Source organism: Stegodyphus dumicola, chromosome X2 (assembly GCF_044657685.1).
Source record: "Stegodyphus dumicola isolate Sdum_Otavi_A_Nest chromosome X2, ASM4465768v1".
In the NCBI taxonomy this organism is placed as follows: domain Eukaryota; kingdom Metazoa; phylum Arthropoda; class Arachnida; order Araneae; family Eresidae; genus Stegodyphus; species Stegodyphus dumicola.
In genome coordinates, this window is record NC_140781.1 from 24,388,613 (window position 1) to 24,401,622 (window position 13,010).

Genomic DNA, 13,010 nt, shown 5'->3' on the forward strand with positions numbered 1-13,010 from the left:
AACTAAAGTATGGTTTCTTTTGATGCTAAACTTTAGAGTATTATTGATTTTACAGTGCAGAAATTATGATAAACCTCTTGAGGTTTCGCTGGAATTCGACCTATGTTGTAGGGATTTATATTTATTTTAACTAATAATTTAAAGTTTTAAACTTTCCTATAAGCCTTCATTCCCCTAAATTGTCAGTGCCAGAATAGGTAAATGTTGTAGCGCGCGTGAAAGAATGCAAATTTTCTACTTTGAAGGAAGTAGCTAAAAGCCGTGTTTCGGTAGGAGAAGGGGAGAGTTAGATTCTAGCCGCCGTCTCTGCCGTAGGTACGTTTGCTTATTGCTGGTAGAAGTGGTTTAATTGCATTTATCTGCTGCCACTAGCTTCGAAGGGGGTTTAAGTTATGGGATCTTGCTGAACCCTGTAGGCTAGTTCTATCACTTGTTAATATTTTAACTTTTAGTTTCAATTATCTGACTTTCAGTTACCGCCCAAGCAGAGGTGAAGTTTGTTAGCGTCGAGTTGACGCATTGTAAATTTTCAAAAGATTTGATAAAGGGTATTTCAACCCTTCTTTTGTGTAGTTTCCTGCTACTCCAGTTTCAGATAGAAGTTCACCCACCTGGACTCTACAATGTATTTAACCGGATTTAAATTTGAGCTTTGTATTTAACCGGGTAGCTGTTTTTAACCGAATTTTCTAACTATTTACACCAAGAGATCCAAATTATAATTTCTTACATTCTCTCTTACTTAAAGGGCAATAACATAATATCACATTGAAAGTCCTTAGTGCATCTACACTAACTCTTTACTGCCAGACTTTAATTTTTTTGAATTAAAAGCTTCATCCCTGCTGTTGCATACAGGAGTAAGAGTATTATTTTCGTTTTTCATGATCGAAATAAATATTAATTCCCTTTTATTAATCATTAGCATGACCTGCTATAAGAAAACACGATAGTTAATTGCCTGAGGGCAGCCACACCCTCCATAAATGAAACGATAAGAGTTAGAAAGTACTAATAATATTTCTCTTTAATCTCGTTCTGAAGAGTCCGAGACAAATTTATAGACGTTTCAGGTCACAGATTTGATAACATTACTTCACTTGATCCTGATCGACTACTAATCGCATACTCTGATTGACTAGTCATGGTAAGCAAGTATTTTAATCACTCTTTTAAGCTTTAAATTAACATGTGAAATTTAATAAGATTAGCTTTTTTTATGAAATCAAAAATATCGTATCTGCATATATCTAACTTGAAGAGACATTCTATATATAGAAGCAAGAGAGATGGAAAATGAGCAATGGCCTCGCCGGGACTCGAACCACGGACCTCTCGAATTCGCGTCGAGCGTGCTGATCACTACACCACAAAGGCATGTTAAGAAGGCGGGAGAAATACCTTATATACTCCCCCTTTTAAAGGGCGACTGGGGTTTTAGGGAACCCATTCGCCAAATCCTGGTGGTGAAGAATCATCATTCGCCACCTTATAGTTCGGGCGCCACTGTAGAGACATTAGGCATATAGAAGCAGGAGAGATGAAAAATGAGCAAACGAGGTACATCTATATATATAAAGAAGAATGTCCGTTTGTGTTTGCCTGTTTGTTAGCGATACACTCAAGTCACTACTACAGCCTATCGTCACTAAACCTTTTATAATTCTCTTCTGGGTCCTGGGAAAGATCGACGTCCACTTTTTCAAAGAAAAAAAAAAATTATCTCTGAAAACGCTAATTTTTGCCTTCCTTTTTCCGAGTGGCAACAGTCTCGCACGCTGGAGATAAAAATCTGCTTTATTTCGAGAAGTGTTGCCATTGCTCGCTTCCAAATCGTAGAGTTTGTTAATAAAAAAGTTCTAAGTTTTACGATGAAATAAAATTAGCATTGCCAAACATTAAATACATTATTCCAGGTTCCAAAAAATCGTGGGAAGCCATTTCGACTGTTCCCATCTATGTACGACTTTAATCAGCCGATATATTAAGTAAAAACTCTGAAAACACTAATTTCCGCACTCATTTATCAGAGCGACAACAGTCTCATCGGAGATAAAAATGCTTTATTTCGAAAAGAGTTGCTACCGCTCGTTTTCAAATAGTAGAGTTTGTTAATAAAAAATTTGTAAGTTTTACAAAATCTATATATATAAAGAAGAATGTCTGTTTGTGTGTTTGTTTTTTTGTTCGCGTTATTGATTTCTGATCAATTATGATAAATGTTTTGCCACATTTATTCGACTAAAATTGAATATAGGTGAAATATTTGATGGAGCTTGAGCTTTTACGACCGTTTGATTAGAAAGACGATAATTATTAAAAAAGAGCGTCGCATTGTTGCTGATATAATGGGAGAAAATTAGTTCATTTTTCTATGGAAATTTCTTATGTGGGTTCCATATCACATCAGACTGAAAAATGCATGTCTATGAATCGTATTTTTTGTATCGTTATTAGAGAAGAATTACAGCGGTATCGTTCTCTCTATTGTTAGGTACGTTACACTCAATTCATGTGTACTTCCACTAGTCCGCTAGTCAGAAATATTAGAGATGGGGGGCTATGTTGTAATGATCAAAATATGCATTTAGTTACCTTTTCTGTACATTCAACAATTCAAAACTTTACGAAATTTGGTCGAATATTTATATTTGTTTGACGAATCTATTATACTTTTTTTGATTACTTCTGAGAGCAAAAGAACTCCAACCGTTCCTACGATATTTCTTTAGTTCTGAAAATTTTGTTTTTTTCCACAAAACTTTTAGCCTTATGATTTTTTAAAATTTCATAGTATAGTTGGGAAGCCGGGTTAAAATTTTCGACGGGGCTGTATTAGCCTTCAAGCTGCATGTTAAACAATGCCGACGTAAGCTTTTACGCTTTGTTTTTTTTTCTGATATTCATTTGCCATTGAAGAAACAGTTCAGTGGGAAAATGCGAATAATTATGGGGCAAGGAAAAAGGCTGTGAAGCTTTGATTGTTTGAGCGACCATTAGCGGGCAACTCTCAGCTTTTTCTCACCCTTTTGATATAGCTCCTAAGATTCTTCTTTGGAAGAAAAAGTCTGGCTACCTTTTTCACAATAGTTCCTAAAATGAAGAAATGCAAAAACTAGCATCTGAAAGCTACATCTCTTCTACATTCAGAGTTGTTATTATTTTCTGTCCATGAACCTTAAAAATTGAAAGCTATTATTATAATCTGTCCATGAACCTTAAAAGTTAAGAGTTATTACTATTTTATATCCATGAGCCTTTAAAATTGAGAGCTATTATTCTTGCGTTTACTACATAAGTATCCGAACGTCTTCTGTTACAGTCTTCCCGACTTCAGATCAACCACTTGAATTACCCATAAACTCCCCAAAACACCTAAGTATATGATACTATGTCTGCTGGTATTTTTTGTTTGATTAAGAGTCCTATGCGGAGGGTCACTGAAAATTCTCTTCAAGACTAAGGGGCCCAAATAAAATAAATTAATATCCTTTAGTTTTTATTCAACAGTTTTTTTATTAAATTCATTTATATTTAGGGAAAGCTATGTTATTTTCTCAGCTAACTTGTTTCATTGCCTAATTACAATATTGTTAAGAGAAATGAATATCAATTAATTTATTTAATTATTTTTATTTATAAATTTCAGTAACACTTTGAAAAAAAGGTTATCATTTAATGCAAGTGATACTTTTCCTGCCGCTATCTAATTTCAATAAAATATAAAGAAGTAAATAGCATATGATCTAGCAAATTTTCCTTATCTCCGTAATATTACAGGAATTACTCTTCGAGTTTAGCTCGCTTGTTACTTGGATAAACAAATAGTCATTAATTAACAGTAATTTGTATAACATTTTTTCTGAACTCTTATATTCATAGGAATAGCTCTGAAACGTGTCCTTAAAATTCAGATGTCCACGAAACATAAGAACTATTACACATAAGAGCTACATCACAAAAACGTTATTTTTCTGTTTAAAATAATTTTTCGTTACTATATTTTACAGAAAATTATTTATTATCTTTCAAGGTATCGATCTTTAAAATATTATTTATCTAATCATATTTGTTTTTTTACTGTTGCCGTTCGCAGTTTATATAAAGTTGTAGAAGCAAAGATTATACATCGTTTGTAGAGGTTACAATTCTACCCTTCCAAGTCACATAGTTGCGATAAAAGGAGAAATATATTTGTTAATATCACTTGAATACATCAATACTGATTTCCTTTGTCTGTGATCACGCTGTATGGAACATCAAAACGACAAATCCAATTTGCATAAAATGATTTTGTGATTGTTTCTGTGGTAATATTTTCTATCGATACAACTTCCATCCAACAAGTAAAATGATCGATGCATGTTAAGCAATTTTTATTCCCATTTAATGGCGGATAGGGTCCAATTAGACCGATATGGACAGTGCTAAATCTTTCATCAGCTTCTTCAAATGAGTTGAATTTGGAATGTGTGTTCTGAATGATTTTATTTTTCTGGTAACTAATACAAACTTTAGCTCATTCTCTAAAATCTTTTTTTAATATTCTTCCAAATGAGCTTTGATGCTACTTGTTTCCCTGATGTTTTGATGCTAGGATGGTTCAAGTCATGTGTTTTGTGGAAAACATTCATTTTAAATGGTTCTGGTATGAACGGCCGAATATTTGGAGTTGAAACATCACACCAGATTATTTTTACACAGATCTGAAATTTTTAAATGTTTAAAAATTCACAGGTAGCAGATTTATTTGCTAGAACGGACCTATTGTAAGAGCTGTTATATTTTTGCTTTATATACAGTTTCATTGTAACTTGCAGCAAAAAACTGTCTTAATTCCTTCTTCAGTTTGTCTCTATTGTTTTGAGGCAAGAATGTTTATTAATCATGACCGAATCCTCTAGAGCTATCTGCATAAAGATGCATATCTTTGTAGTGAACCTTATAAAGAGAATTAGATTATTATTTGGTTTCACACAAAGGGAGACTGTCATTCAACTAAACCATTCGGACGCGGAAATCGAGGTTGTGACGCAATTAATAGTGTTTTATGAACCACTGAGTTCGAATACCCTATCAGGAATTTAAAATGGAAAATGCCACATAACATGCCCAAATTATTTTGAAGGTTCAAACTTCTTCACATCTCTGCATAAGAAGATGATAAAAAGATGTGGTAGCTTCGATTATGACTTTATCTACCTAAATTGATTTTAAATATGGCTCATTTTATTTTCATTAACTAGCTCCCGCAATAGCAGTATAAAATATTTTAACATTATTATAATAAAAGTTAGGTTTTTCAGTGTATTTCTTGCTCACAATGTGGGGAAAAATATAATGTTAACTAAGTTTTATCTCTCAGTACTTCCAAAGAAATGCGATTAAAAAAATGCTATTGTTTTCTTCAAGGTGTAGCACCTTCACGAGTTCTCGATGATATATTTCACAAGTCACATTTTTTAGACCTATTCTAAAATCCAAACGAATTCATGCAAATAAAGAAAAAATTCATCTAAATTTTTTCTCCATGGCTCCTTGTGAGTCCATAACGTAGCAATTTTGCGCAAAACTGACTGTATAGACAATATTTTTTTTGTTTGTTTAGAGCAATAATAATAATAATATTTTTTTTTCTCTAGAAAGACTACTAATTATACATATATATAAGTTTTAGTTAAAAAAAAGGATTGATTTTATTAAAGATTATCTTATCTGAGGAAAAATGTATAGGGCCAACTGATAGTGAGAGTTTATTAAAAGTGAAAAAATACTTTAAGCCTAAGATGTATACTGAAGAAAAATGTAAGAAGTGGTGTAAGCAATTAAATTAAAGAATGATAAAAATATATTAATCACCCTTTGTTTAATGTTTAAAAAAACTTATATATGCACGTATAGTATGTATATATATTACAATAACAACTATAAATTGTATTTCTCATTTAAGTAAATTGTATCTACTTCACTAGTCCTAGTAAGCTAAGCGCATGAGCGGTCTTTATATGATTTCTGGGAAGTTACATTTTTCTTTACTCGCTTTTTACTTCTCATTGATATGGCCGACTTGCAGAACATCTATATATAAAACAGTTCATCGCGATATAATTTTTTTTTTTGGACGTACAGAGCAAAAGATAAAGACAAGTTTTAAACATTTAACATCTAATCAACAAAAAAGTGCGTTAACTATACAAAACACTTTTGTCTCGGAAATAATTTATATCATTACATTCGCATTTCAACATCGCGCAGCTCCACGAAATGCTGAATACTATTCATGTACATTTTATGTATATTTTTATCGATGTAATAAGTGAAAAGAGGCAAATGGGGTATAATACGCTAAAGCAAAGCAAATTAATTTTTTCTTTTGATATAAACGGTTTATTCTGGTTTTTTATGAGAAGAATTTCATCCTATTATATATCTTAAAATGCATGAATGACAATGATGAATAATTATGTGTCATGAAATTCGTGATAAGAATAGCCTTCTAACACACCAATCATTCCTCATATCTAGATACGTTATAAAAACAATCTAGCTATATATGAATACCGGTTGTAGGATATACAACCGCTTAATAAAGCATGCAGTAGTAAAAATACGTTTTATGTCTGTAGCATGATTATATTACTTACAATTAAGAAATTTATAGCTGCTCATTTGTTGCCAATATTTCAGCATTTTCTTAACAATGATGTAATTAGGATACGCAGATTTAAATAAAACGATCCGAACCGCGAATAATCCCCTCTTCCCATTAAAAAATGCGACGCAACTCCTCATTACACTTTCTTTTTATTTCTAACTGATCACGTTCTCCTTCGTTAATTACAGGTATGAAAGCAATATAACTGTGCCATTTCAATTCCGAATAATAAATATACAGCTACTTCTAAACGATTTTTCACGTACAGCAAATTTGCGGTTTGCATCGTGGTCGTTACAATTTCACAGTCGAACGCATTTGGAAGAGTCCGGTAAACAAAGTCCATTAAAAATGCCATTGGTGCAGTCAGCGGGGCACGGACAAACCAGTCAGGCCTCCAAAGGTCTTTGCACTAGAGTGAAGCAGGGGGAGAGAAAGGAGAAATACGTTCCCCGGGGCTTAACACCCTATTAAGAATAATGCTGAGGTTACATGCGTGCTAAAAAAAAAAAAAAGAAAAGAAAAAAAAGAAACTGAATCGAAATAATTTTATGAAACGTATTTTACGAAGTGGAATTTATCAGTCACTGAAGTATTTTACGGGTCCTGTAGTGTATTTTTCTTTTTCGTTTTTGCTTTATCGAAAATACAATGACACTGCGGCGGCGGCTCTTTCCTTTTGTCTGAATCGAAAATGACATGTTACCAGTTCCAAGAGAGGCAATAACACCAGGAAAAAAAATTCCCAACGAATGAAATAACCTGTGAAAAAAATATCAAGCAGCTACGTGTGACCTTGAAATGGAAAGTGGCACCCGGAAAGAGCCGTAAAACGGTCGAAGAGGAACTTAGGTTCCGGCCATTTTGTATAGCCGTGAGCAATCGTTTTCCACTTTCGAACCGGTAAGTTCACAGAATAGTTATGAGATTTGCTGTCACGTTGTTACGTTATATTCGTATGTTCAGTCTTAGGGCAGCGTGCACCAAACTCTCTCTATTGCATCGTATTGTGTTAAGCATTTTCAAATAGATTCAAACAGGAGACGTATACTTTAATTTGTCGTATATTAAATCTGCAGTCTCACTTTCTTTCTAAACCTTATAACTGGTTAACGGTGGATTCAAGGAAGAATGGTAGTTGATAATTACTAATTCTTTAATACATTTATCAATCATTATGTTGCCAATTAAAAGAATCTAATATAGATTAGTTACTTAGCTACGGTACGGTCATAGTATGGTATATGAAAATTGGGTGCAATTACATAAAAATCAACATACGACTAATCATCGTTGTGTGTGAAAAACACTGCTTAATTTCAGCTGAAATCTAGTTCCAGTACATTTACGCCTCCAAGAGTAATCATAATGCTTTACTAAGGGCATAAGACTTCTTTTTCGGATGAAATTCGTAATCAACTAGTTTTATATCTGAAACATTTTACTTCAGATAAAACTAAATAGTATTTTAGCAATGGCAAATTTTCATTCATTAATACTGAAATGTATTATTATTATAAAAAATATTCCTTTTCAGGAAGGAAGAGAATGCAAAATGTAATTAAAAATTATTGCGTGAAATATGGCTTTCAAGACGTAACTAAAAGAAGTCTAAATTCTGATCAATAATTTTGTAAATATAATCGTTCATTTTATTACTTTATGTGAACCTTATCTTAATACATTAGGGATGAAGGGATTGATGTATAAAATTGAATAAAAGGGTTTTGAAAAAAAATTTGCATTTCTCACAGCTTTCGTTTTAAGTTTTCGTTATAATTTTTTTTTTTTTTTTTTTTTTTTTTTTTTTTTTTTTGTTTACTTAAAACAAAAATTATTTTCAACTTATTTCAAGGCTTATTTATTTTGTTATGATTAATTTCTGTAGTTTTTCACCACTGCTTTTTAATTACGAGTTGCACTTGAGTTCTAAGAAGAGAGGCATAGACTCCATAAGAAACTATACTTCAGAATGACATTCGAAGAGTATCCATAAGCATCACATTATTACGACATGAATAATACGGGTCCTGTAGTGTAATTTGTCCTGTACGTGTTTATAGCGTAATAGTCAAAATTACTTTATAACTATTTCTACGCGAAAAACTGCTGATGACAACAGAGCTGATAATGTCAATGCAACTGAACACTTATTACACAATATATAAAGCGTACAGCACTCCGCAACAATCTACGGTGGATCAAGGGAATAACGGATATAGAACCCCCCACTATTCCAAGACCACTATAAATGCAAGGCATTGAGATCAGCACTGGGAACAAGCCGGCTTTTCTTCTCGGCATAAGCTCTGATGCTTATTGTATCAAGGAGAGAATGGGTCCCATTTCGGCAAATTGTGACCGAAAATCGGACCTTTGTAAACCACATAAAAACATTCGAATAAACGCAGTCTTAGCATCTACTAAACTATTTTATAATGCATATACGTTCAATAATATTCTATTTTAAAATATCAGCAAGTAATCAAGAACACATATAAACTGCATGTTTAGTACGAAATGAAATTTCGAAAACGACGAGTAATGATGTAAAGAAACTGAAGTAATATTAAAACAGATAAATTAGGCACCCCAAATATTTCAGACATGATATACAAGTTGTTGCTTCAAGTTATCTAAAGCATTAAGAAGGAAACACGAAAATGCCATAAAATATGAAAAAAATACAAGTATGTTGTGTGTATGAATCTTAACTATTACTCCCATTTAGGAAGGACTTGATCATGGTAGGAATTTTAAAATGCGAAATGATGCTGTTGATCGTTAATAAGGGGTTACATAAGAAAATAAGTTTTGCAGGATATTATTACAGACTAACGTAACTGAATTGGTATTAAAAAAGGCTGAACAGGAAAAGAAGTCTTAATAAATTTAACTCTAAAATTAATAGATTACGTGTAACCTGCAGAAGAACAGTTACAATTTCTAAACAAATCACCGATATAATAAAATAAATGATTAAAAATATCTGTAAAATTGGCAACTACATCAAAGAACTTAACTACACCTTTGTAGCAATAAATTTTGTCTAATAATTCATACCCAGAAAATATATATTTATTTACTGAATATTTGAAGAAATAATTTAGCCTGAAATTGGAAGTGATTTTTATTCCAACAACAATATTTTCAGCGCTTTTTATTGCAGCATTAATGCTATTGAACTGGTAACAATATTTAATTAATAAAATTATTTATTTCATTACAATAGGTAAACTTAATTTTATCCTTAAAAGATGAAAATATACTAAGTTCGTTTCCTGTAAAATTGGGAAGGTATGTGTTCTTAAATGTAGAATTTACTAGAGAGAAATTTTTAAATTAAATTTGAAGAATTAAAGGCAATTAATTGTAATCAATTATAAATGACATAAAATAATAAAATATTGTAAAATTTATTTCGAATACGCCATCATATGAAAGAACTTAAATATAGGTATTTAATATTCAGAAATAATTAACATAAATCTTAGATTATTGTTATTATTAAATGCTATGTTTTATAATTTAATTTTACATTTTTTTCATTTTAATGCCATTTAATAAAATAAAAACAGTTTTGTAGTAAGGGGTTAAAACTTTTTATGCTAATAAAAGAGTTGAGAGCTGAAATTGCTTTGAGATTTTGCGTTGAGAACTAAAATTGTAAAATATGAAATAAAATTTATTATCAACTAATGCCAAAATGCGAAATACTTTTTCAACTTTTTATTTCTCTCATTTTATTAAACATTCTTTATCTAACTTTTCCGTTTTGACAAAATATTATTCATTAAAAAAGCAGAATAAAATATTTTCAAATTTTATGCACTTCGTTGAAACTTGTTGAATATGGGCAGGATTGTTTCATTGACTATAGATATGTAACGAAAAGGAAAACAATGCTGCTTACCGGATTCAATAAGACACCCAAATCCCAGGATAAGGAGGAGCAGCAGCTGCCGGTGCATGCTTAGAGTTGATCTTCTTCCAAGTGACGCCTCTGCCTAACTTTGCACAGGGGGCGCTCCGACGACGTTTCCCAGGTAAGCCTTTGAAAGCCAGGTAAGTTTTTGATAGTTTTACAGCGAGGTCGTTTTTGGCGCGCAGAAAGGCCACTCTTATTTCCTGTTTGTAATGCCGGTTACGTATTCTCATATACTCGAAACAATGCCACGCGTCGTTGCGGACTCTGGGTATAAATGCCAAGAAAACATCTCACTTGGCAACACGATGACTAATGGCTGATATTTTAATGTATGAAGACTGACGGATGTCATGCATGTAATGACAAAAGAAACGGTTTTACTACACTCGTAGATGTCAACAAAACAAACGCTGAGAATTATAGCCCATTGTTAATAAATAGAAGATCCATAAGTAATCATTATGAGGCGCATCAAAAATGTATCCAGTTTTTATAAGTGCAGGAAAATGTATTATTTGTAGGCGGAAAACAAGTTTACGAAAAAATTATAGTGCATCAGAAAATTAGAGATCAATCGAATTGTTTCCCAGTATTTAAAAAAAAAAAAAAAAAACCTTTAATTTCGCGTTTGTTTTAATAAGAGACGCCAGCTTAGGCTAGGCTGTTTTTCAATATGACAAAACAAATAAGAGTTAGCTCCCTAAAGGGATGCCGTCATGGAGGACGTTTTAAGGGAAACTGGTTCGTATTCATTTTACACATGCGAGAAAACCACGACTACCAACCATAGAACCAGCCCAGTGGCTTGCATTCGAACCGGGTCAAGCTACCAGTATTCAGCGCTAACCACTTGGACACTGGGCGGCTGTAATAACAGAGGTCCTCATCGGGCATAAAGGGAAAGAGAAACTACTACATGTTGATTAAAAAAACAGTTTTTTAATGTACAATATCATATCTGCATACAAAAGGTTTTGGGTACTTTTATTTGTATTCGGGGATATTAAATTCAATATATGTGTAAGTGGTTAATTGTATGATATTTCATCTTGGAAAATTAAAACTTAAAAAATGATTATCTTTAAATTGCTTAAGCAATTAACAATACGCAAAAAGATGACGTTTTTTTTAACCGAGTGATTTATTCAGGCAGAGTTAGTAAGACTAGATCTATATTATTTTCAAAAGAAAACTGCCTAAGAGAGACTAAACTGTTACAACCTCAATTAACAGAATTTTTTTAATGAAATATCAAATTTAAAACAACGAAGTAGTAAATTTTTCATGCAAGTGTTACTTCGAATAAATTTAGGATTAAAACATTTTTATTTAAAAGCCCACTTTCCAACTCACAAAAGTGCAGCTATAAAATCTTGTGAGGAAATGTGAATTTAACTGCGAATAAAATAACTAAAAATGATTGCCACACCTTATTCAAATTAATTTTTGTAGCCTTTGATTTAAAATTTTTCTGAAACAGAAAATTTAATTGATTGACATTGTATAGCGATGTATCTAGGTATCTCACACAGATTGACTGACAGACTGAAATTGTATCATGAATTTAGATGCATCTTGTCATCTGAGACGAATTTTAAAAACTGGCATAATTCTTCTTTAGTTTGATTTAAATTTTAAAAGAAAGGCTCTGAGGATTGTTGGAGATCCGCAACCAGTGGCTGAGTGATTAAAACACTGAATACTGTTAGTTCAAACCGGGTTCAAACCCAGCGAAAGGGCTCACTTTTCGTGTCTCCCCATGAATAAACTGAATACCAGCCAGTTTCCCTTAGAACGTTCTCCACGAAGACATCCATTTTCTTGTGCAGATACTCCTCGTGTAATTTGCTGTGTTCAAGTTGTAGAGATATTAGGCTATTTCGAAGCAGGTGAGATGAAAAATGAGCAATACCTTCGTCGGGACTCGAACCACGTACCTCTCGAATATGCGTCGAGCGTGCTGACCACTACACCACGAAGGCATGCTAAGAAGGTGGGAGAAATATCTTATAAAGTAACCTAACTTAACATTTAGAAACGGAATGTCAACTAAACTATTGACTAATAAAATAAATTCATTAAATAGGAAAGCATTTTTAAATCAAGTGAAATTCATATTTAGATTGAGGCATCAAGCGCCAAATTCAACTTTAATTAGAAATGAATTCATTAAAAAAAAGCTCAATTTATTATGAGAGATCCGAGATTGTGTGGTATGGTCTCTTGAAATGCACAAAGCATGTTAATGAAACCAGTAGTAGAATCCAAAGTAGAATTTTGATTGATTTTAAAATTCTTATGAACTGGCTTCCGTCGCATGTGGTTAAAAAGCTCACTGCATCTTCGAAATTAGGATCTAAAAACTGAAAGTTGCCGAGAATTTTCAAAAATGAAACGAAGAATTGATACCCGGGTTATAAAAGTACG

General features: G+C 32.4%; 1 protein-coding gene across 1 annotated transcript in view; it reads right to left on the minus strand.

Moving 5' to 3' along the window:
• Nucleotides 1-10,725, minus strand: part of LOC118201750 (uncharacterized) — a 69,032-nt gene extending 58,307 nt beyond the window's left edge. The window contains exon 1 of the mRNA XM_035373904.2: nucleotides 10,569-10,725. Within this exon, the coding sequence (XP_035229795.1) occupies nucleotides 10,569-10,626 (58 nt within the window). The 5' untranslated portion in view covers nucleotides 10,627-10,725. The remainder of the gene's footprint in view (nucleotides 1-10,568) is intronic.
• Between the last annotated feature and the right edge of the window lie 2,285 nt (nucleotides 10,726-13,010).